Source organism: Oncorhynchus mykiss, chromosome 10 (assembly GCF_057628025.1).
Source record: "Oncorhynchus mykiss isolate SJ-2025 chromosome 10, ASM5762802v1, whole genome shotgun sequence".
Taxonomy (NCBI): domain Eukaryota; kingdom Metazoa; phylum Chordata; class Actinopteri; order Salmoniformes; family Salmonidae; genus Oncorhynchus; species Oncorhynchus mykiss.
In genome coordinates this window covers 86,309,429-86,333,589 of record NC_143031.1, presented here as the reverse complement: position 1 = coordinate 86,333,589, position 24,161 = coordinate 86,309,429, and the positions used below count along the sequence as shown (strand labels likewise).

Below are 24,161 nucleotides of genomic sequence, written 5' to 3'. Positions count from 1 at the left end.
GGGCCTCCTATATACGGTAGACCCACAGCGAGCCTCCTATATACGGTAGACCCACAGCGAGCCTCCTATATACGGTAGACCCACAGCGAGCGTCCTATATACGGTAGACCCACAGCGGGCCTCCTATATACGGTAGACCCACAGCGAGCCTCCTATATACGGTAGACCCACAGCGAGCGTCCTATATACGGTAGACCCACAGCGGGCCTCCTATATACGGTAGACCCACAGCGAGCCTCCTATATACGGTAGACCCACAGCGAGCCTCCTATATACGGTACACATACAGCGAGCGTCCTATATACGGTAGACCCACAGCGGGCATCATATGTTGAATGCTGCTTGCTATACAAAGTTGACCATTCAGTAAAAATCTATAGAGAATTTAACTTTGTACAAAAAGTAGGCTACCTAACAGACAGTAGGCAGGCTAACAGAAAGCTAACCGAAAGTTAGCTGAAACACAGACCTACGTTAAAGCACCGAGAGGAGACAACACGCTAAACTCATTCTCCTCATACCTGCAGGAGCTGGAGGCAGTGTCGTCGTGGTTATTATTACTCTCTGTTCCGGTCAGTCCCGTCTCCTCTTCAGCTACGGGAACAGACGCCTCCGGTACCGCCGGCTGGAGGAGCGATGAGCCGTCCGCGGGGCGCTCTGTGTCTGTTACCGGCCGAGAGTGAGAGACAGACAACCGGGTGACCCACTCCGGTTGGCTGAAGGACCGCGGACAAGAGGAATGTCCAGCTGCCGCGGCTGCAAACGCTGTTACCGGGAGATTATCAGTGGGACTCCCAACATAATTATCCGTAAACGTTCTGTTATTGGCGTTGCATGAACTATTACCACTACAACTACCGTTACCGCTAGTTCCAACTGCTACTATGCAGTTATTTCCTGTACCGGTGCCGTTAACGGTTCCGTTACTGGTAGAACAGACACTAACAGAGGGGCTCTGGTACTCTCCGGGGCTGGCCCCTGCTCCTCTCCCGGTAAAGAAGTCTCCTGGCGGGGGGTTGTGGGGCGGGGGAACCGCCGGGTGACCGAACCACCTCCATCGGCTCCGGAGGATCTGCTTCACATCGAAGTCTTTCCGCAGGGAAGAGGAGCTGGAGCCGCTGGTTGACATTCAGGCTCTGGAGACCGGGAGAAATGTCCCGGAGCTCGTACCTAGTTACCGTCGCTTACTGTACTACAGCTCTCTATGAAACCCCACGGTTACAACTGAGGAAGAGAGGCTTGAGGAGGAGAAGGAGAAGAGGGAGAGAGAGAACGGAGGAAGAAGAGAGAGAGAGAGAGAGACAGCACTCCGTTCTGTTTCCAAAAGAACACGGTGTAGGAGTTGTCTATTCTCCTCTCCCTCCTATGCTGGTGCTCACCGACAACACGCACACACCCTCTCTCTCTCCACGTTGCAACGGCACAACGGAGCTCGTAATTGGGCCACTATCTCTGTGTGTATAAAATAACCACCTCCACACACACACACAGTCCTTCATCCATACGAAAGGGAATTTATTGTGTCAAACGCTTTATGCACAAACCAGGCAACATTTACACACATGGGAAATATAATATCCTGGTGGTATATGACAATAAGGTGTGTGTGTGTGTGTGTGTGTGTTAGGCATTATTCTCTCATCTAATGAATTAGAGAGCAATGAGGCGATGGACACTGTCTCTCTCATCTAATGAATTAGAGAGCAATGAGGAGATGGACACTGTCTCTCTCATCTAATGAATTAGAGAGCAATGAGGAGATGGACACTGTCTCTCTCATCTAATGAATTAGAGAGCAATGAGGAGATGGACACTGTCTCTCTCATCTAATGAATTAGAGAGCAATGAGTAGATGGACACTGTCTCTCTCATCTAATGAATTAGAGAGCAATGAGGAGATGGACACTGTCTCTCTCATCTAATGAATTAGAGAGCAATGAGTAGATGGACACTGTCTCTCATCTAATGAATTAGAGAGCAATGAGGAGATGGACACTGTCTCTCTCATCTAATGAACTGGACCCTACAGAGGGACCCTACAGAGGGACCAAAGGAACCCTAAAGTGTCTCCTTAGAACCAACTGAGAAGAACTCGGTCTGTTCCTCATCTCCTCTCTTCCCTGTCACCTCTCCTCTCTCCATCTGCATTGCAGCATTCCCAGAGACTGTTAATGGCTGAGTGGATCCCCGAGGACCAATCATCTTGGCCATGTTCTGTTAAAAGCTCCACCCGGCACAGCCAGAAGAGGACTGGCCACCCCTCATAGCCTGGTTCCTCTCTAGGTTTCTAATCTCCACCAGGCACAGCCAGAAGAGGACTGGCCCACCCCTCATAGCCTGGTTCCTCTCTAGGTTACTTCATTGGTTTTGGCCTTTCTAGGGAGTTTTTCCTAGCCACTGTGCTTCTATACCTGCATTGCTTGCTGTTTGGGGATTTAGGCTGGGTTTCTGTACAGCACTTTGAGATATCATCTGATGTAAGAAGGGCTTTATAAATAGATTTGATTGATCACATCCCTTCTCTTCCCTCTCTTCTCCGAGGACCCATCCCATTTCTTCTCCGAGGACCCATCCCATTTCTTCCCCGAGGACCCATCCCATTTTTTCCCCGAGGACCCATCCCATTTCTTCCCCGAGGAACCATCCCATTTCTTCCGAGGAACCATCCCATTTCTTCCCCGAGGAACCATCCCATTTCTTCCCCGAGGAACCATCCCATTTCTTCCCCGAGGAACCATCCCATTTCTTCCCCGAGGAACCATCCCATTTCTTCCCCGAGGAACCATCCCATTTCTTCCCCGAGGAACCATCCCATTTCTTCCGAGGACCCATCCCATTTCTTCCCCGAGGAACCATCCCATTTCTTCCGAGGACCCATCCCATTTCTTCCCCGAGGAACCATCCCATTTCTTCCCCGAGGAACCATCCCATTTCTTCCCCGAGGAACCATCCCATTTCTTCCCAGCTCTCCGGGCAACAACCATCCAGTCACCATCCTGAATAACCCAATGGACACACCCTACATACAACAGACCTCTACTACAGTAGGATATAGATACACTGTCTAATGCCGTCTCTAATAGAAATATATACATAGGATCAATGCAGAGCAGCTCAGAGACAAACAATAATCTGGAGAGAACACACACACTCTACAACCACACACACACTCACACTCTACAACCACACACACTACAACAACCACACACACTCTACAACCACAAACACACACACACTACAACCCCACACACACACAACACACACACTACAACCCCACACACACACACACCCCCACACACACACACACCACAACCCCCCACACACACACACACTACAACCCCACACACACACACTCTACAACCCCACACACACACACACTTTTACAACCACACTCACACTCTACAACAGGCCTAGGCAACTCCAGTCCTCAGGGGCCTGATAGCTGGGGCAAAACTATGACACCTAACACACCTGACTCCAATAATCACCTGATCTTCAGTTTGGATGCAATGTGATTAATCAGCTGTTTTTGCTGGTGAAAAGTGACAAACCAAATCAGGCCCTCGAGGACTGGAGTTTCCCACCCCTGATTTACAACCACACACTCTACAACCACACACACACTCTACAACCACACACACACAGTCTACAACCACACACTACAACCACACACTACAACCACACACACACACTACAACCACAGAGAAGGAGAGTTTCTTAGAAGAGTTGGAACGAGACTCGGAGGAGAAATGAAACTCAAGAGTGATTGGTCACTCAGCGACCACATCCTTCAGACAGATTGGTCGCTTGGAAGAGGCCCTCTACAGACAGCTAACGTTGTTTCTCCCTGGGCCAAGCCAGGGACTCACACCGTCCATCTACAGACTGACGATAACCTAACACACACACACCATCCATCTACAGACTGACGATAACCTAACACACACACACCATCCATCTACAGACTGACGATAACCTAACACACACACACCATCCACAGACTGATGATAACACACACACACACACACACACCCATCCACAGACTGACGATAATCTAACACACACACCATCCATCCACAGACTGATGATAACCTAACACACACACCATCCATCCACAGACTGATGATAACCTAACACACACCATCCATCCAGACTGACAATAATCTAACACACACACACACCATCCACAGACTGATGATAACCTAACACACACACACACACCATCCATCCAGACTGATGATAACCTAACACACACCATCCATCTACAGACTGATGATAACCTAACACACACCATCCATCCAGGGCCCAATGATAACCTAACACACACCCATCCATCTATCCATCCATCCATCCAGGGCCCTACCCTTCCATACTTCTATTTCCTCCTCACATCCCTGCCATGACACTCCAGGAGTGGAAAGTGGAAATGTGTGTGTGTGTGTGTGTGTGTGTGAGTGTGATCATAATCACTGGAGAGCAGAGCTGGAATTACAGTAGACGCATTTCCAGACGAGAATTCTGGGAAATTGGAATTCACTTTACCCTGCCTTCATGTACATATCTACCTCTAATACCTTATTATTATCTATCCTGATGTCTAGTCACTTTACCCTGCCTTCACGTACATATCTACCTCTAATACCTTATTATTATCTATCCTGATGTCTAGTCACTTTACCCTGCCTTCATGTACATATCTACCTCTAATACCTTATTATTATCTATCCTGATGTCTAGTCACTTTACCCTGCCTTCATGTACATATCTACCTCTAATACCTTATTATTATCTATCCTGTTGTCTAGTCACTTTACCCTGCCTTCATGTACATATCTACCTCTAATACCTTATTATTATCTATCCTGATGTCTAGTCCCTTTACCCTGCCTTCATGTACATATCTACCTCTAATACCTTATTATTATCTATCCTGATGTCTAGTCCCTTTACCCTGCCTTCATGTACATATCTACCTCTAATACCTTATTATTATCTACCCTGATGTCTAGTCCCTTTACCCTGCCTTCATGTACATATCTACCTCTAATACCTTATTATTATCTATCCTGATGTCTAGTCACTTTACCCTGCCTTCATGTGCATATCTACCTCAAATACCTCGTACCTCTGCACATTGATCTGGTACTTCCTGTATATAGCTCCACATTGATCTGGTACTCCCTGTATATAGCTCCACATTGATCTGGTACTTCCTGTATGTAGCTCCACATTGATCTGGTACTTCCTGTATGTAGCTCCACATTGATCTGGTACTCCCTGTATATAGCTCCACATTGATCTGGTGCTTCCTGTATATAGCTCCACATTGATCTGGTGCTTCCTGTATATAGCTCCACATTGATCTGCTACTTCCTGTATATAGCTCCACATTGATCTGGTACTTCCTGTATATAGCTCCGTTATATTTTTCCTCGTTACCATCTTTAAACTCTGGCCTTGTTGGGAAAGGCTCATAAGCATTTCACTGTAAAATCTACACCAAAGTTACACACACACACACACAGTCTCTCTCTCTCCTGTGAGTTGTGTATCTGAGGTATCCTGGGACCTGATCTATCTAGCCAATCAAATCATTACTTCTCAACACGGCTGTTTCTCTCTTTCCAATGCCCCGGGGATTGTGTGTGTGTGTGTGTCCGTGCACGCAGTGTGTGTATGTTGGAAGCTAAGCATTCTTATCGTTCAATCTCATCGAACCAGCCAATAACACTCGACCTCTCTCTCACTCTGTCGCTCTCTTTCATGATTCTGAGGGAATGTGTGTGTGTGTGTGTGTGTGTATTGAGAGCGGAGCAGCAGAGACCCTTTTCAAACGGCACTCCTCAGACTCTCTCTCACACACACACACACACACACACACACACACACACTAAACGGTTGGAGAGAGAGAGAGAGAGAGAGGAGAGACACATGTACAGCCAAATAAAGAGCAGTCTTTAATAATTTACTCAGCCCTGTGAAGAGAGGGAGGAGGAGGGTGAGGAGGGAGAGTGAGAGGGGGAGGAGGGAGAGAGAGGGGGGAGGGTGAGAGGGGAGGAGAGAGAGGGGAGAGAGGAGAGAGAGAGGGAGGAGTGTGAGAGGGGAGGGAGGAGAGAGAGGTAGGAGGGTGAGAGGGGAGGAGAGGGTGAGAGAGGAGGGTGAGAGAGAGGAGGGTGAGAGAGAGGAGGGTGAGAGAGAGGAGGGTGAGAGAGAGGGGACCTTGCTCTCTAGCAGCTAAATATAGTCAGGCTTCCTACCTCATATCTACACAATAGAACACACATCAAGTGTTTTCAATGGACTGATGTGTGTGTGTACACATCTGTGTGTGTATGTGTGTGTACATCTGTGTGTGTGTACATCTGTGTGTGTGTGTGTAACTTCCCATCTTCCTGATGGCTTCATATCCAGAGGGTCTATTTCAGTCCTATTGAACAAGCTGAGCTGCAGGACGTGACTGGAATCACTACTATTACTGTAATATACCACACATCTAGCAGACAGACAGGACAGACAGACAGACTGGAGGGTAGAGAGGTAGGGGGAGGGGAGAGAAAGAGGCAGAGGAGAGAAAGAGAGAGAGAGAGAGAGAGAGAGAGAGAGAGAGAGACAGAGAGAGAGAGGCAGAGAGAGAGAGGCCGAGAGAGAGAGACAGAGATGAGTACAAACTAACCCAGAATAACAGTGTAGTTGATTCTGTTGATGTTTTAGGATCCGAGCTGCTGTAGAGACGGCTGGCTATATATATATATATATATATATATATATATATATATATATATATATATATATATATATATATATATATATATATATATATATAGATATATATATATATATATATATAACACATTATCATTAACACACACACAGCGCTGCACACACACAGCGTACTACTGAATGAATTCCCTCAGAGAAAGAGCGACAGAGGTTTGAGGTTGAAGACAGCTTCCAACACACCCACACACACACACACACACCCAATCCCCGGGGCATTGGAAAGAGAGAAACAGCCGTGTTGGTGTTGAGAAGCAATGATTTGATTGGCTAGATAGATCAGGTCCCAGTCTCAGGATACCTCTGATATTCAACTCGCAGGAGAGAGAGAGAGAGACGATGTGTGTGTGTGTGTGTTGTGTGTTGTTGTGTGTGTGTGTTGTTTGTTTACCCAAAACTGTAAAGACCACTTATACAGAAGCAAAGTCACAAATCGTCTAGTGACTAGTCTACCTGCTGTACCAGTAGTGTCCCGACCATCTTATCTAGTGACTAGTCTACCTGCTGTACCAGTAGTGTCCTGACCATCTTATCTAGTGACTAGTCTACCTGCTGTACCAGTAGTGTCCCGACCATCTATCTAGTGACTAGTCTACCTGCTGTACCAGTAGTGTCCTGACCATCTATCTAGTGACTAGTCTACCTGCTGTACCAGTAGTGTCCTGCCCATCTATCTAGTGACTAGTCTACCTGCTGTACCAGTAGTGTCCCGACCAACTTATCTAGTGACTAGTCTACCTGCTGTACCAGTAGTGTCCTGACCATCTTATCTAGTGACTAGTCTACCTGCTGTACCAGTAGTGTCCTGCCCATCTATCTAGTGACTAGTCTACCTGCTGTACCAGTAGTGTCCCGACCATCTTATCTAGTGACTAGTCTACCTGCTGTACCAGTAGCGTCCTGACCATCTTATCTAGTGACTAGTCTACCTGCTGTACCAGTAGTGTCCCGACCATCTTATCTAGTGACTAGTCTACCTGCTGTACCAGTAGTGTCCCGACCATCTTATCTAGTGACTAGTCTACCTGCTGTACCAGTAGTGTCCCGACCATCTATCTAGTGACTAGTCTACCTGCTGTACCAGTAGAGTAGTGTCCTGACCATCTATCTAGTGACTAGTCTACCTGCTGTACCAGTAGTGTCCCGACCATCTTATCTAGTGACTAGTCTACCTGCTGTACCAGTAGTGTCCCGACCATCTATCTAGTGACTAGTCTACCTGCTGTACCAGTAGAGTAGTGTCCTGACCATCTTATCTAGTGACTAGTCTACCCGCTGTACCAGTAGTGTCCCGACCATCTTATCTAGTGACTAGTCTACCTGCTGTACCAATAGTGTCCCGACCATCTTATCTAGTGACTAGTCTACCTGCTGTACCAGTAGTGTCCCGACCATCTTATCTAGTGACTAGTCTACCTGCTGTACCAGTAGTGTCCCAACCATCTTATCTAGTGACTAGTCTACCTGCTGTACCAGTAGTGTCCTGACCATCTTATCTAGTGACTAGTCTACCCGCTGTACCAGTAGAGTAGTGTCCTGACCATCTTATCTAGTGACTAGTCTACCTGCTGTACCAGTAGAGTAGTGTCCTGACCATCTTATCTAGTGACTAGTCTACCTGCTGTACCAGTAGTGTCCCAACCATCTTATCTAGTGACTAGTCTACCTGCTGTACCAGTAGTGTCCTGACCATCTATCTAGTGACTAGTCTACCTGCTGTACCAGAAGTGTCCTGACCATCTTATCTAGTGACTAGTCTACCTGCTGTACCAGTAGTGTCCCAACCATCTATCTAGTGACTAGTTTACCTGCTGTACCAGTAGAGTAGTGTCCCGACCATCTTATCTAGTGACTAGTCTACCTGCTGTACCAGTAGTGTCCCGACCATCTTATCTAGTGACTAGTCTACCTGCTGTACCAGTTGTGTCCCGACCATCTTATCTAGTGACTAGTCTACCTGCTGTACCAGTAGAGTAGTGTCCTGACCATCTATATAGTGACTAGTCTACCTGCTATACCAGTAGAGTAGTGTCCTGACCATCTATATAGTGACTAGTCTACCTGCTATACCAGTAGAGTAGTGTCCTGACCATCTTATATAGTGACTAGTCTACCTGCTGTACCAGTAGAGTAGTGTCCTGACCATCTATCTAGTGACTAGTCTACCTGCTGTACCAGTAGAGTAGTGTCCTGACCATCTTATCTAGTGACTAGTCTACCCGCTGTACCAGTAGTGTCCCGACCATCTTATCTAGTGACTAGTCTACCTGCTGTACCAGTAGAGTAGTGGACCTGACCATCTTATCTAGTGACTAGTCTACCTGCTGTACCAGTAGAGTAGTGTCCTGACCATCTTATCTAGTGACTAGTCTACCTGCTGTACCAGTAGAGTAGTGTCCTGACCATCTTATCTAGTGACTAGTCTACCCGCTGTACCAGTAGTGTCCTGACCATCTTATCTAATGACTAGTCTACCTGCTGTACCAGTAGTGTCCCGACCATCTTATCTAGTGACTAGTCTACCTGCTGTACCAGTAGTGTCCCAACCATCTTATCTAGTGACTAGTCTACCTGCTGTACCAGTAGAGTAGTGTCCTGACCATCTTATCTAGTGACTAGTCTACCTGCTGTACCAGTACTGTCCCGACCATCTTATCTAGTGACTAGCCTACCTGCTGTACCAGTAGAGTAGTGTCCCGACCATCTTATCTAGTGACTAGTCTACCTGCTGTACCAGTAGAGTAGTGTCCCGACCATCTTATCTAGTGACTAGTCTACCTGCTGTACCAGTAGAGTAGTGTCCTGACCATCTTATCTAGTGACTAGTCTACCCGCTGTACCAGTAGTGTCCCGACCATCTTATCTAGTGACTAGTCTACCTGCTGTACCAGTAGAGTAGTGTCCTGACCATCTTATCTAGTGACTAGTCTACCCGCTGTACCAGTAGTGTCCCGACCATCTTATCTAGTGACTAGTCTACCTGCTGTACCAGTAGAGTAGTGTCCTGACCATCTTATCTAGTGACTAGTCTACCTGCTGTACCAGTAGAGTAGTGTCCTGACCATCTTATCTAGTGACTAGTCTACCTGCTGTACCAGTAGAGTAGTGTCCTGACCATCTTATCTAGTGACTAGTCTACCTGCTGTACCAGTAGTGTCCTGACCATCTTATCTAGTGACTAGTCTACCTGCTGTACCAGTAGTGTCCTGCCCATCTATCTAGTGACTAGTCTACCTGCTGTACCAGTAGTGTCCCGACCATCTTATCTAGTGACTAGTCTACCTGCTGTACCAGTAGTGTCCCGACCATCTTATCTAGTGACTAGTCTACCTGCTGTACCAGTAGTGTCCCGACCATCTATCTAGTGACTAGTCTACCTGCTGTACCAGTAGAGTAGTGTCCTGACCATCTTATCTAGTGACTAGTCTACCCGCTGTACCAGTAGTGTCCCGACCATCTTATCTAGTGACTAGTCTACCTGCTGTACCAGTAGTGTCCCGACCATCTTATCTAGTGACTAGTCTACCTGCTGTACCAGTAGTGTCCCGACCATCTTATCTAGTGACTAGTCTACCTGCTGTACCAGTAGTGTCCCAACCATCTTATCTAGTGACTAGTCTACCTGCTGTACCAGTAGTGTCCTGACCATCTTATCTAGTGACTAGTCTACCCGCTGTACCAGTAGAGTAGTGTCCTGACCATCTTATCTAGTGACTAGTCTACCTGCTGTACCAGTAGAGTAGTGTCCTGACCATCTTATCTAGTGACTAGTCTACCTGCTGTACCAGTAGTGTCCCAACCATCTTATCTAGTGACTAGTCTACCTGCTGTACCAGTAGTGTCCTGACCATCTATCTAGTGACTAGTCTACCTGCTGTACTAGTAGTGTCCTGACCATCTTATCTAGTGACTAGTCTACCTGCTGTACCAGTAGTGTCCCAACCATCTATCTAGTGACTAGTTTACCTGCTGTACCAGTAGAGTAGTGTCCCGACCATCTTATCTAGTGACTAGTCTACCTGCTGTACCAGTAGTGTCCCGACCATCTTATCTAGTGACTAGTCTACCTGCTGTACCAGTTGTGTCCCGACCATCTTATCTAGTGACTAGTCTACCTGCTGTACCAGTAGAGTAGTGTCCTGACCATCTATATAGTGACTAGTCTACCTGCTATACCAGTAGAGTAGTGTCCTGACCATCTATATAGTGACTAGTCTACCTGCTATACCAGTAGAGTAGTGTCCTGACCATCTTATATAGTGACTAGTCTACCTGCTATACCAGTAGAGTAGTGTCCTGACCATCTTATATAGTGACTAGTCTACCTGCTGTACCAGTAGAGTAGTGTCCTGACCATCTATCTAGTGACTAGTCTACCTGCTGTACCAGTAGAGTAGTGTCCTGACCATCTTATCTAGTGACTAGTCTACCCGCTGTACCAGTAGTGTCCCGACCATCTTATCTAGTGACTAGTCTACCTGCTGTACCAGTAGAGTAGTGGACCTGACCATCTTATCTAGTGACTAGTCTACCTGCTGTACCAGTAGAGTAGTGTCCTGACCATCTTATCTAGTGACTAGTCTACCTGCTGTACCAGTAGAGTAGTGTCCTGACCATCTATCTAGTGACTAGTCTACCTGCTGTACCAGTAGTGTCCCGACCATCTTATCTAGTGACTAGTCTACCTGCTGTACCAGTAGTGTCCTGACCATCTTATCTAGTGACTAGTCTACCCGCTGTACCAGTAGTGTCCCGACCATCTTATCTAGTGACTAGTCTACCTGCTGTACCAGTAGAGTAGTGTCCTGACCATCTTATCTAGTGACTAGTCTACCCGCTGTACCAGTAGTGTCCTGACCATCTTATCTAATGACTAGTCTACCTGCTGTACCAGTAGTGTCCCGACCATCTTATCTAGTGACTAGTCTACCTGCTGTACCAGTAGTGTCCCAACCATCTTATCTAGTGACTAGTCTACCTGCTGTACCAGTAGAGTAGTGTCCTGACCATCTTATCTAGTGACTAGTCTACCTGCTGTACCAGTACTGTCCCGACCATCTTATCTAGTGACTAGCCTACCTGCTGTACCAGTAGAGTAGTGTCCCGACCATCTTATCTAGTGACTAGTCTACCTGCTGTACCAGTAGAGTAGTGTCCCGACCATCTTATCTAGTGACTAGTCTACCTGCTGTACCAGTAGAGTAGTGTCCTGACCATCTTATCTAGTGACTAGTCTACCCGCTGTACCAGTAGTGTCCCGACCATCTTATCTAGTGACTAGTCTACCTGCTGTACCAGTAGAGTAGTGTCCTGACCATCTTATCTAGTGACTAGTCTACCCGCTGTACCAGTAGTGTCCCGACCATCTTATCTAGTGACTAGTCTACCTGCTGTACCAGTAGAGTAGTGTCCTGACCATCTTATCTAGTGACTAGTCTACCTGCTGTACCAGTAGAGTAGTGTCCTGACCATCTTATCTAGTGACTAGTCTACCTGCTGTACCAGTAGAGTAGTGTCCTGACCATCTTATCTAGTGACTAGTCTACCTGCTGTACCAGTAATGTCCCGACCATCTATCTATCTAGTGACTAGTCTACCCGCTGTACCAGTAGTGTCCCGACCATCTTATCTAGTGACTAGTCTACCTGCTGTACCAGTAGTGTCCTGACCATCTTATCTAGTGACTAGTCTACCCGCTGTACCAGTAGTGTCCTGACCATCTTATCTAATGACTAGTCTACCTGCTGTACCAGTAGTGTCCCGACCATCTTATCTAGTGACTAGTCTACCTGCTGTACCAGTAGTGTCCCGACCATCTTATCTAGTGACTAGTCTACCTGCTGTACCAGTAGTGTCCCGACCATCTTATCTAGTGACTAGTCTACCTGCTGTACCAGTAGTGTCCCGACCATCTTATCTAGTGACTAGTCTACCTGCTGTACCAGTAGAGTAGTGTCCTGACCATCTTATCTAGTGACTAGTCTACCTGCTGTACCAGTAATGTCCCGACCATCTATCTATCTATCTAGTGACTAGTCTACCCGCTGTACCAGTAGTGTCCCGACCATCTTATCTAGTGACTAGTCTACCTGCTGTACCAGTAGTGTCCCGACCATCTTATCTAGTGACTAGTCTACCTGCTGTACCAGTAGAGTAGTGTCCTGACCATCTATCTAGTGACTAGTCTACCTGCTGTACCAGTAGAGTAGTGTCCTGACCATCTTATCTAGTGACTAGTCTACCTGCTGTACCAGTAGAGTAGTGTCCTGACCATCTTATCTAGTGACTAGTCTACCTGCTGTACCAGTAATGTCCCGACCATCTATCTATCTAGTGACTAGTCTACCTGCTGTACCAGTAGTGTCCTGCCCATCTATCTAGTGACTAGTCTACCTGCTGTACCAGTAGTGTCCCGACCAACTATCTAGTGACTAGTCTACCTGCCGTACCAGTAGTGTCCCGACCATCTTATCTAGTGACTAGTCTACCTGCTGTGCCAGTAGTGTCCCGACCATCTTATCTAGTGACTAGTCTACCTGCTGTACCAGTAGAGTAGTGTCCTGACCATCTATCTAGTGACTAGTCTACCTGCTGTACCAGTAATGTCCCGACCATCTTATCTAGTGACTAGTCTACCTGCTGTACCAGTAGTGTCCTGACCATCTTATCTAGTGACTAGTCTACCTGCTGTACCAGTAGTGTCCCGACCATCTTATCTAGTGACTAGTCTACCTGCTGTACCAGTAGAGTAGTGTCCTGACCATCTATCTAGTGACTAGTCTACCTGCTGTACCAGTAGAGTAGTGTCCTGACCATCTATCTAGTGACTAGTCTACCTGCTGTACCAGTAGTGTCCTGACCATCTTATCTAGTGACTAGTCTACCTGCTGTACCAGTAGAGTAGTGTCCTGACCATCTATCTAGTGACTGGTCTACCTGCTGTACCAGTAGTGTCCTGACCATCTATCTAGTGACTAGTCTACCTGCTGTACCAGTAGAGTAGTGTCCTGACCATCTATCTAGTGACTAGTCTACCTGCTGTACCAGTAGTGTCCTGACCATCTTATCTAGTGACTAGTCTACCTGCTGTACCAGTAGTGTCCTGACCATCTTATCTAGTGACTAGTCTACCCGCTGTACCAGTAGTGTCCCGACCATCTTATCTAGTGACTAGTCTACCTGCTGTACCAGTAGAGTAGTGTCCTGACCATCTTATCTAGTGACTAGTCTACCTGCTGTACCAGTAGAGTAGTGTCCTGACCATCTTATCTAGTGACTAGTCTACCTGCTGTACCAGTAGAGTAGTGTCCTGACCATCTTATCTAGTGACTAGTCTACCCGCTGTACCAGTAGTGTCCCGACCATCTTATCTAGTGACTAGTCTACCTGCTGTACCAGTAGTGTCCCGACCATCTATCTAGTGACTAGTCTACCTGCTGTACCAGTAGAGTAGTGTCCCGACCATCTTATCTAGTGACTAGTCTACCTGCTGTACCAGTAGAGTAGTGTCCTGACCATCTTATCTAGTGACTAGTCTACCTGCTGTACCAGTAGAGTAGTGTCCCGACCATCTTATCTAGTGACTAGTCTACCCGCTGTACCAGTAGTGTCCCGACCATCTTATCTAGTGACTAGTCTACCTGCTGTACCAGTAGTGTCCCGACCATCTTATCTAGTGACTAGTCTACCTGCTGTACCAGTAGTGTCCCGACCATCTTATCTAGTGACTAGTCTACCTGCTGTACCAGTAGAGTAGTGTCCTGACCATCTTATCTAGTGACTAGTCTACCCGCTGTACCAGTAGTGTCCCGACCATCTTATCTAGTGACTAGTCTACCTGCTGTACCAGTAGTGTCCCGACCATCTTATCTAGTGACTAGTCTACCTGCTGTACCAGTAGAGTAGTGTCCTGACCATCTTATCTAGTGACTAGTCTACCTGCTGTACCAGTAGTGTCCCGACCATCTTATCTAGTGACTAGTCTACCTGCTGTACCAGTAGAGTAGTGTCCTGACCATCTTATCTAGTGACTAGTCTACCCGCTGTACCAGTAGTGTCCCGACCATCTTATCTAGTGACTAGTCTACCTGCTGTACCAGTAGAGTAGTGTCCTGACCATCTTATCTAGTGACTAGTCTACCTGCTGTACCAGTAGAGTAGTGTCCTGACCATCTATCTAGTGACTAGTCTACCTGCTGTACCAGTAGAGTAGTGTCCTGACCATCTTATCTAGTGACTAGTCTACCTGCTGTACCAGTAGTGTCCCGACCATCTTATCTAGTGACTAGTCTACCTGCTGTACCAGTAGTGTCCCGACCATCTTATCTAGTGACTAGTCTACCTGCTGTACCAGTAGTGTCCTGACCATCTAATCTAGTGACTAGTCTACCTGCTGTACCAGTAGTGTCCCGACCATCTATCTAGTGACTAGTCTACCTGCTGTACCAGTAGAGTAGTGTCCTGACCATCTATCTAGTGACTAGTCTACCTGCTGTACCAGTAGAGTAGTGTCCTGACCATCTATCAAGTAACTAGTCTACCGGCTGTACCAGTAGTGTCCTGACCATCTTATCTTATATTCCCGAGTTAGAATGACCATTCAAAAACGATTTTAATCAGTTGGTGCTCGTTTTTTCCAGAGTTCCCAGTTGTCGTGAACGCACTGAATTCGGGAAGTCGAATATTTCCCGGGTTCTGACCTCACAGTTGTTTTAAACGCGGCATGAGTTAATGCTCATCATCACATAGCAAAACATATTAACAACAAATAAACATTATGCCAGTTCGCATAGCAGAAGATATTCACATCATCATGAGTATACATGGCACAGCGAGGCGTTCAGTAGGATTTGGGCCAGGCAGACAAGCGACTCATTAAAATGTACTATAAATCAATCAGACTAATCAGTCTGCCAGAGACGCTGGAATTAGTAGCCTACTGAAGAGAAACGTTTGAGTGAGTTTGTGAATTCCCGAAAGTAAAAGCGCAACAGGAACATCACAGGAGGCCGGTTGGAACACCCAGCTTTCCTCTGATTTCACGCCGCGTTCGAAGCATCCCTACCGGGCGAAGCATTTCCCCTTTATGGGTACTCCGGACTTGCTTATTTAAACTTGACTATCATCATCATTATCATCAAAACTAGTGTGATTTGTGAGTTTATATGACAAGACGAGCAGCGCTGTGGTCTTTAGCGAAACAAAACAAGTAGTTTCTTACCTTGTATCGGCTCACTTCCACTGTGAGTTTGTTTTACTAGTGTAGAGAGTCAGAATAACTTTATCGCATCTTCCTGTCTGTTTTGTTGTCTTTAGTTGACGGTGGTGCACGTGCATTTACAGAAGCACTTGACCAGCGGACGCTTGTGTCCCTTCACTCTACTTCCGTATGCAGACTGCACAGTCGACTTTCATAAGAAAAGATCGTTTAAATAAGCAAAGATATTAGAGTTTAAATAAGCAAAGATATTAGAGTTTAAATAAGCAAAGATATTAGAGTCAAGTTTAAATAAGCGAAGATATTAGAGTCAAGTTTAAATAAGCAAAGATATTAGTCAAGTTTAAATAAGCAAGGATATTAAGAGTCAAGTTTAAATAAGCAAGGATATTAAGAGTCAAGTTTAAATAAGCAGAGATATTAGAGTCAAGTTTAAATAAGCAAAGATATTAGAGTCAAGTTTAAATAAGCAAAGATATTAGAGTCAAGTTTAAATAAGCAAAGATATTAAGGGTCAAGTTTAAATAAGCAAGGATATTAAGAGTCAAGTTTAAATAAGCAGAGATATTAGAGTCAAGTTTAAATAAGCAAAGATATTAGTGTCAAGTTTAAATAAGCAAAGATATTAGTGTCAAGTTTAAATAAGCAAATAAATTAGAGTCAAGTTTATTATTTCTTTCTCTGGTTTGATGGACAGACAGTTGTACTTGAAACAGTTTTATATGGTTGTCATAGTAACTGAACTTCGTTCAAATATATAAATGACCATTTAAACCTTTTGTATTGTTTTGTTTTACCATGTTGTACTAATCTAAGGACTACGCAGTGTAAAAGTTGTATGCAAGTTGAGATACTAGAGATGGTGACTAAATAAAACCCACTTTCAAATAGTCCCATGATGCCTCGTATTAATTATTCAAAATAAATAATCACGCCCATGAGTGCTGACATAACCATTGGCTGGTCCCTGGGCTGTCCAAGGATTGGTCCATCGGAAAGTTACGCTGCAAATCTAGAACGTGTGGAACGGAACCATTCCAACCCAATCAAGTCCACAGCCCGATATCCCAAAACCATAAACCGGCCATAGGTTCATTCAAGTAAGTATATTTTCTATCGCCAGTGCTTGACTTGGGCAGAAGTTCAGACGCTGAATACCGGCACCTCAAATCAAATTGTATTTGTCACATGCGCCGAATACAACAGGTGTAGCTAGACCTCACAGTGAAATGCGTAATTACAAGCCCTTTTTAACCAACAATGCAGTTTTAAGAAAATACCAAACAACAACAAAAAAAAGTTATCGATAAGAATAACAAATAATTAAAGAGCAGCAAAATGGTCTACTGCTTCAACTCCTGTTCGTCGTATATAATATTATCTCTAAAGTATTGTGGCGCTCCTGCACCTAAATATAAACAGTACTGGAACCCAAAATGAGTACCGGAAACTATTTCAGTCCAAGTCGAGCACTGTTTTCTATCGTATGTTACACACTTTCATGCCGAAGTGGCCCGATATCATATCCAAACGATCTGGAATCGAATACATGTTGTCATTTGTTTCTATGGTAATACAGTTGTCAACTGTTTCTGTCCTGGTGATTGGTTACCCATTGGTCTGTTTCTGTCCTGGTGATTGGTTACCCATTGGTCTGTTTCTGTCCTGGTGATTGGTTACCCATTGGTCTGTTTCTGTCCTGGTGATTGGTTACCCATTGGTCTGTTTCTGTCCTGGTGATTGGTTGCCCATTGGTCTGTTTCTGTTTCTGTCCTGGTGATTGGTTACCGATTGGTCTGTTTCTGTCCTGGTGATTGGTTACTCATTGCTCTGTTTCTGTCCTGGTGATTGGTTACCCATTGGTCTGTTTCTGTCCTGGTGATTGGTTACCCTTTGGTCTGTTTCTGTCCTGGTGATTGGTTACCCATTGGTCTGTTTCTGTCCTGGTGATTGGTTGTCCATTGGTCTGGTACTGTTTCTGTCCTGGTGATTGGTTACCCATTGGTCTGTTTCTGTCCTGGTGATTGGTTGTCCATTGTTCTGTTTCTGTCCTGGTGATTGGTTGTCCATTGGTCTGGTAACTGTTTCTGTCCTGGTGATTGGCTCACTAGATCTTATTCATCCAGAATGGTCTGAACCAATGGAGGATGACACATCACATGCCATCAACAGCTGTTTTTTGATTGGCTGATGGCCTGGTTTTTGAATCTGGTGATCGTGTTGTTTTACCGGAGACAGTCCTAAATGGCACCCTAGGGCGGTAGTAGTAGTGCACTATATGGACTGCAAATGGGTCAAAAGTAGTGCACTACTTAGGGAATAGTGTGCCATCAGGACGTGTTGTCATTACCAGGTCATTAAGGAGTAGTGTTACCACCTGGATGGACTAGAGGTAGAGGACTGAATCCAGGACGTGTTGGCATTACCAGGTCATTAAGGAGTAGTGTTACCACCTGGATGGACTAGAGGTAGAGGACTGAATCCAGGACGTGTTGGCATTACCAGGTCATTAAGGGGTAGTGTTACCACCTGGATGGACTAGAGGTAGAGGACTGAATCCAGGACGTGTTGTCATTACCAGGTCATTAAGGAGTAGTGTTACCACCTGGATGGACTAGAGGTAGAGGACTGAATCCAGGACGTGTTGTCATTACCAGGTCATTAAGGAGTAGTGTTGCCACCTGGATGGACTAGAGGTAGAGGACTGAATCCAGGACGTGTTGTCATTACCAGGTCATTAAGGAGTAGTGTTACCACCTGGATGGACTAGAGGTAGAGGACTGAATCCAGGACGTGTTGTCATTACCAGGTCATTAAGGAGTAGTGTTACCACCTGGATGGACTAGAGGTAGAGGACTGAATCCAGGACGTGTTGTCATTACCAGGTCATTAAGGGGTAGTGTTACCACCTGGATGGACTAGAGGTAGAGGACTGAATCCAGGACGTGTTGTCATTACCAGGTCATTAAGGAGTAGTGTTGCCACCTGGATGGACTAGAGGTAGAGGACTGAATCCAGGACGTGTTGTCATTACCAGGTCATTCATTAAGGAGTAGTGTTACCACCTGGATGGACTAGAGGTAGAGGACTGAATCCAGGACGTGTTGTCATTACCAGGTCATTCATTAAGGAGTAGTGTTACCACCTGGATGGACTAGAGGTAGAGGACTGAATCCAGGACGTGTTGTCATTACCAGGTCATTAAGGAGTAGTGTTGCCACCTGGATGGACTAGAGGTAGAGGACTGAATCCAGGACGTGTTGGCATTACCAGGTCATTAAGGAGTAGTGTTACCACCTGGATGGACTAGAGGTAGAGGACTGAATCCAGGACGTGTTGGCATTACCAGGTCATTAAGGAGTAGTGTTACCACCTGGATGGACTAGAGGTAGAGGACTGAATCCAGGACGTGTTGGCATTACCAGGTCATTAAGGAGTAGTGTTACCACCTGGATGGACTAGAGGTAGAGGACTGAATCCAGGACGTGTTGTCATTACCAGGTCATTCATTAAGGAGTAGTGTTGCCACCTGGATGGACTAGAGGTAGAGGACTGAATCCAGGACGTGTTGGCATTACCAGGTCATTAAGGAGTAGTGTTGCCACCTGGATGGACTAGAGGTAGAGGACTGAATCCAGGACGTGTTGGCATTACCAGGTCATTAAGGAGTAGTGTTACCACCTGGATGGACGAGAGGTAGAGGACTGAATCCAGGACGTGTTGTCATTACCAGGTCATTCATTAAGGAGTAGTGTTACCACCTGGATGGACTAGAGGTAGAGGACTGAATCCAGGACGTGTTGTCATTACCAGGTCATTAAGGAGTAGTGTTGCCACCTGGATGGACTAGAGGTAGAGGACTGAATCCAGGACGTGTTGTCATTACCAGGTCATTAAGGAGTAGTGTTACCACCTGGATGGACTAGAGGTAGAGGACTGAATCCAGGACGTGTTGGCATTACCAGGTCATTAAGGAGTAGTGTTGCCACCTGGATGGACTAGAGGTAGAGGACTGAATCCAGGACGTGTTGTCATTACCAGGTCATTCATTAAGGAGTAGTGTTGCCACCTGGATGGACTAGAGGTAGAGGACTGAATCCAGGACGTGTTGTCATTACCAGGTCATTCATTAAGGAGTAGTGTTACCACCTGGATGGACTAGAGGTAGAGGACTGAATCCAGGACGTGTTGGCATTACCAGGTCATTAAGGAGTAGTGTTACCACCTGGATGGACTAGAGGTAGAGGACTGAATCCAGGACGTGTTGGCATTACCAGGTCATTCATTAAGGAGTAGTGTTACCACCTGGATGGACTAGAGGTAGAGGACTGAATCCAGGACGTGTTGGCATTACCAGGTCATTCATTAAGGAGTAGTGTTACCACCTGGATGGACTAGAGGTAGAGGACTGAATCCAGGACGTGTTGGCATTACCAGGTCATTAAGGAGTAGTGTTGCCACCTGGATGGACTAGAGGTAGAGGACTGAATCCAGGACGTGTTGTCATTACCAGGTCATTAAGGAGTAGTGTTGCCACCTGGATGGACTAGAGGTAGAGGACTGAATCCAGGACGTGTTGGCATTACCAGGTCATTAAGGAGTAGTGTTACCACCTGGATGGACGAGAGGTAGAGGACTGAATCCAGGACGTGTTGTCATTACCAGGTCATTCATTAAGGAGTAGTGTTACCACCTGGATGGACTAGAGGTAGAGGACTGAATCCAGGACGTGTTGTCATTACCAGGTCATTAAGGAGTAGTGTTACCACCTGGATGGACTAGAAGGAAGAGGACTGAATCCAGGACGTGTTGTCATTACCAGGTCATTAAGGAGTAGTGTTACCACCTGGATGGACTAGAGGTAGAGGACTGAATCCAGGACGTGTTGTCATTACCAGGTCATTAAGGAGTAGTGTTACCACCTGGATGGACTAGAGGTAGAGGACTGAATCCAGGACGTGTTGTCATTACCAGGTCATTAAGGAGTAGTGTTACCACCTGGATGGACTAGAGGTAGAGGACTGAATCCAGGACGTGTTGTCATTACCAGGTCATTAAGGAGTAGTGTTGCCACCTGGATGGACTAGAGGTAGAGGACTGAATCCAGGACGTGTTGGCATTACCAGGTCATTAAGGAGTAGTGTTACCACCTGGATGGACTAGAGGTAGAGGACTGAATCCAGGACGTGTTGGCATTACCAGGTCATTAAGGAGTAGTGTTGCCACCTGGATGGACTAGAGGTAGAGGACTGAATCCAGGACGTGTTGGCATTACCAGGTCATTAAGGAGTAGTGTTACCACCTGGATGGACTAGAGGTAGAGGACTGAATCCAGGACGTGTTGGCATTACCAGGTCATTAAGGAGTAGTGTTACCACCTGGATGGACTAGAGGTAGAGGACTGAATCCAGGACGTGTTGGCATTACCAGGTCATTAAGGAGTAGTGTTACCACCTGGATGGACTAGAGGTAGAGGACTGAATCCAGGACGTGTTGGCATTACCAGGTCATTAAGGAGTAGTGTTACCACCTGGATGGACTAGAGGTAGAGGACTGAATCCAGGACGTGTTGTCATTACCAGGTCATTAAGGAGTAGTGTTACCACCTGGATGGACTAGAGGTAGAGGACTGAATCCAGGACGTGTTGGCATTACCAGGTCATTAAGGAGTAGTGTTACCACCTGGATGGACTAGAGGTAGAGGACTGAATCCAGGACGTGTTGTCATTACCAGGTCATTAAGGAGTAGTGTTACCACCTGGATGGACGAGAGGTAGAGGACTGAATCCAGGACGTGTTGGCATTACCAGGTCATTAAGGAGTAGTGTTACCACCTGGATGGACTAGAGGTAGTTTCTTATAATAGTCATTGAGGCTCCGTTGTCTGTTACCTGTGGTCGGACTGAATCCAACGGGCCTCACTGTCAAATCCACGAAGGGAAGAGAACAAGTGCACTCTGGGAGGAAGGACAGAGGACTTGGGGGGGACAGAGGAGATTGAGCCCGAAGTGACCACCAGCGCCTTCCTGTGGACAATGTCATGAATTGCAACCTGTGATGTGGATAAAAATAAATAAATTTAAAAGACACTTTCTGGTCTGAAACGACGTGTGTGTGTGTGTGTGTGTGTGTAGAGTGTGTGTGTAGAGTGTGTGTGTGTGTGTGTGTGTGTGTAGAGTGTGTGTGTGTGTAGAGTGTGTGTGTGTGTGTGTGCCTCTGCTGTGGAGAGAGAAGTTGTTTTCAGGTTCTCAGGTTCTCAGCCTGAGTCTCTGGTTCACTCCCAAATGGCACCCTATTCCCTACATAGTGCACTACTTTAGACCAGAGACCTATGGCACCCTATTCCCTACATAGTGCACTACTTTAGACCAGGGTTGATAAGGAATAGGGTGTATAGGTCTCGCGCTCTCTCTCTCTGTCCCTACTAGATAACAGGACTTTACCTTAACGCCGACAACAATGAGACAGCCTATAGGGAGGAGGTCAGAGACCTGGTGGTACCAGGACAACAACCTCTCCCTCAACGATGAGACAGCCTACAGGGAGGAGGTCAGAGACCTGGTGGTACCAGGATAACAACCTCTCCCTCAACGATGAGACAGCCTACAGGGAGGAGGTCAGAGACCTGGTGGTACCAGGACAACAACCTCTCCCTCAACGATGAGACAGCCTATAGGGAGGAGGTCAGAGACCTGGTGGTACCAGGACAACAACCTCTCCCTCAACGATGAGACAGCCTACAGGGAGGAGGTCAGAGACCTGGCAGTGTGGTCACAGGATAACAACCTCTCCCTCAACGATGAGACAGCCTATAGGGGGAGGTCAGAGACCTGGCAGTGTGGTCACAGGACAACAACCTCTCCCTCAACGATGAGACAGCCTATAGGGAGGAGGTCAGAGACCTGGCCGTGTGTTGCCAAGACAACAACCTCTCCCTCAACGATGAGACAGCCTACAGGGAGGAGGTCAGAGACCTGGCAGTGTGGTGCCAGGACAACAACCTCTCCCTCAACGATGAGACAGCCTATAGGGAGGAGGTCAGAGACCTGGCCGTGTGGTGCCAGGACAACAACCTCTCCCTTAACGTGATCAAGACTAAGGGGATGATTGTGGACGACAAGAAAAGGAGGACCGAGCACGCCCCCCATTCTCATCGACGGGGCTGTAGTGGAGCAGGTTGAGAGCTTCAAGTTCCTTGGCGTCCACATCAACAACAAACAAGAATGGTCCAAGCACATCAAGACAGTTGTGAAGAGGGCACGACAGAACCTTTTCCCCCTCAGGAGACTGAAAATATTTGCCATGGGTCCCCAGATCCTCAAAAGGTTCTACAGCTGCATCACTGCCTGGTATGGCAACTGCTCGGCCTCCGACTGCAAGGCACTACAGAGGGTAGTGCGAACGGCCCAGTACATCACCAGGGCTTCCTGTCGTCCAGGACCTCTATACCAGGCGGTGCCAGAGGAAGGCCCTACAGAGGGTAGTGCGTACGGCCCAGTACATCACCAGGGCTTCCTGCCACCCAGGACCTCTATACCAGGCGGTGTCAGAGGAAGGTCCTACAGAGGGTAGTGCGTACGGCCCAGTACATCACCAGGGCTTCCTGTCGTCCAGGACCTCTATACCAGGCAGTGTCAGAGGAAGGCCCTACAGAGGGTAGTGCGTACGGTCCAGTACATCACTGGGGCCAAGCTTCCTGCCACCGAGGACCTCTATACCAGGCGGTGTCAGAGGAAGGTCCTACAGAGGGTAGTGCGTACGGCCCAGTACATCACCAAGGCTTCCTGCAGTCCAGGACCTCTATACCAGGCGGTGTCAGAGGAAGGCCCTACAGAGGGTAGTGCTTACGGCCCAGTACATCACCAGGGCTTCCTGCAGTCCAGGACCTCTATACCAGGCGGTGTCAGAGGACGGCCCTACAGAGGGTAGTGCTTACGGCCCAGTACATCACCAGGTCTTCCTGCAGTCCAGGACCTCTATACCAGGCGGTGTCAGAGGAAGGCACTACAGAGGGTAGTGCTTACGGCCCAGTACATCACCAGGGCTTCCTGCAGTCCAGGACCTCTATACCAGGCGGTGTCAGAGGAAGGCACTACAGAGGGTAGTGCTTACGGCCCAGTACATCACCAGGGCTTCCTGCAGTCCAGGACCTCTATACCAGACGGTG

At 46.9% G+C, this 24,161-nt stretch overlaps 1 protein-coding gene across 6 annotated transcripts in view; it reads right to left on the bottom strand.

The window, feature by feature from the left end:
- LOC110511479 (kelch-like protein 5) overlaps positions 1-16,211 on the bottom strand; it is a 65,108-nt gene extending 48,897 nt beyond the window's left edge. The window contains exon 1 of one of the 6 annotated variants that reach the window (XM_090188691.1): positions 15,998-16,211. Coding sequence is in view for 4 of the 6 variants with exons in the window: in XM_090188689.1 (XP_090044815.1) it covers positions 522-1,129 (608 nt within the window). In the remaining 2 variants the exon portion in view is untranslated. Of the gene's footprint in view, positions 1-521; positions 1,478-15,997 lie in introns of those variants that run through there. The other 5 variants (XM_090188692.1, XM_090188689.1, XM_090188687.1 and 2 more) reach the window with 5 other exon arrangements.
- Positions 16,212-24,161: the final 7,950 nt, after the last annotated feature.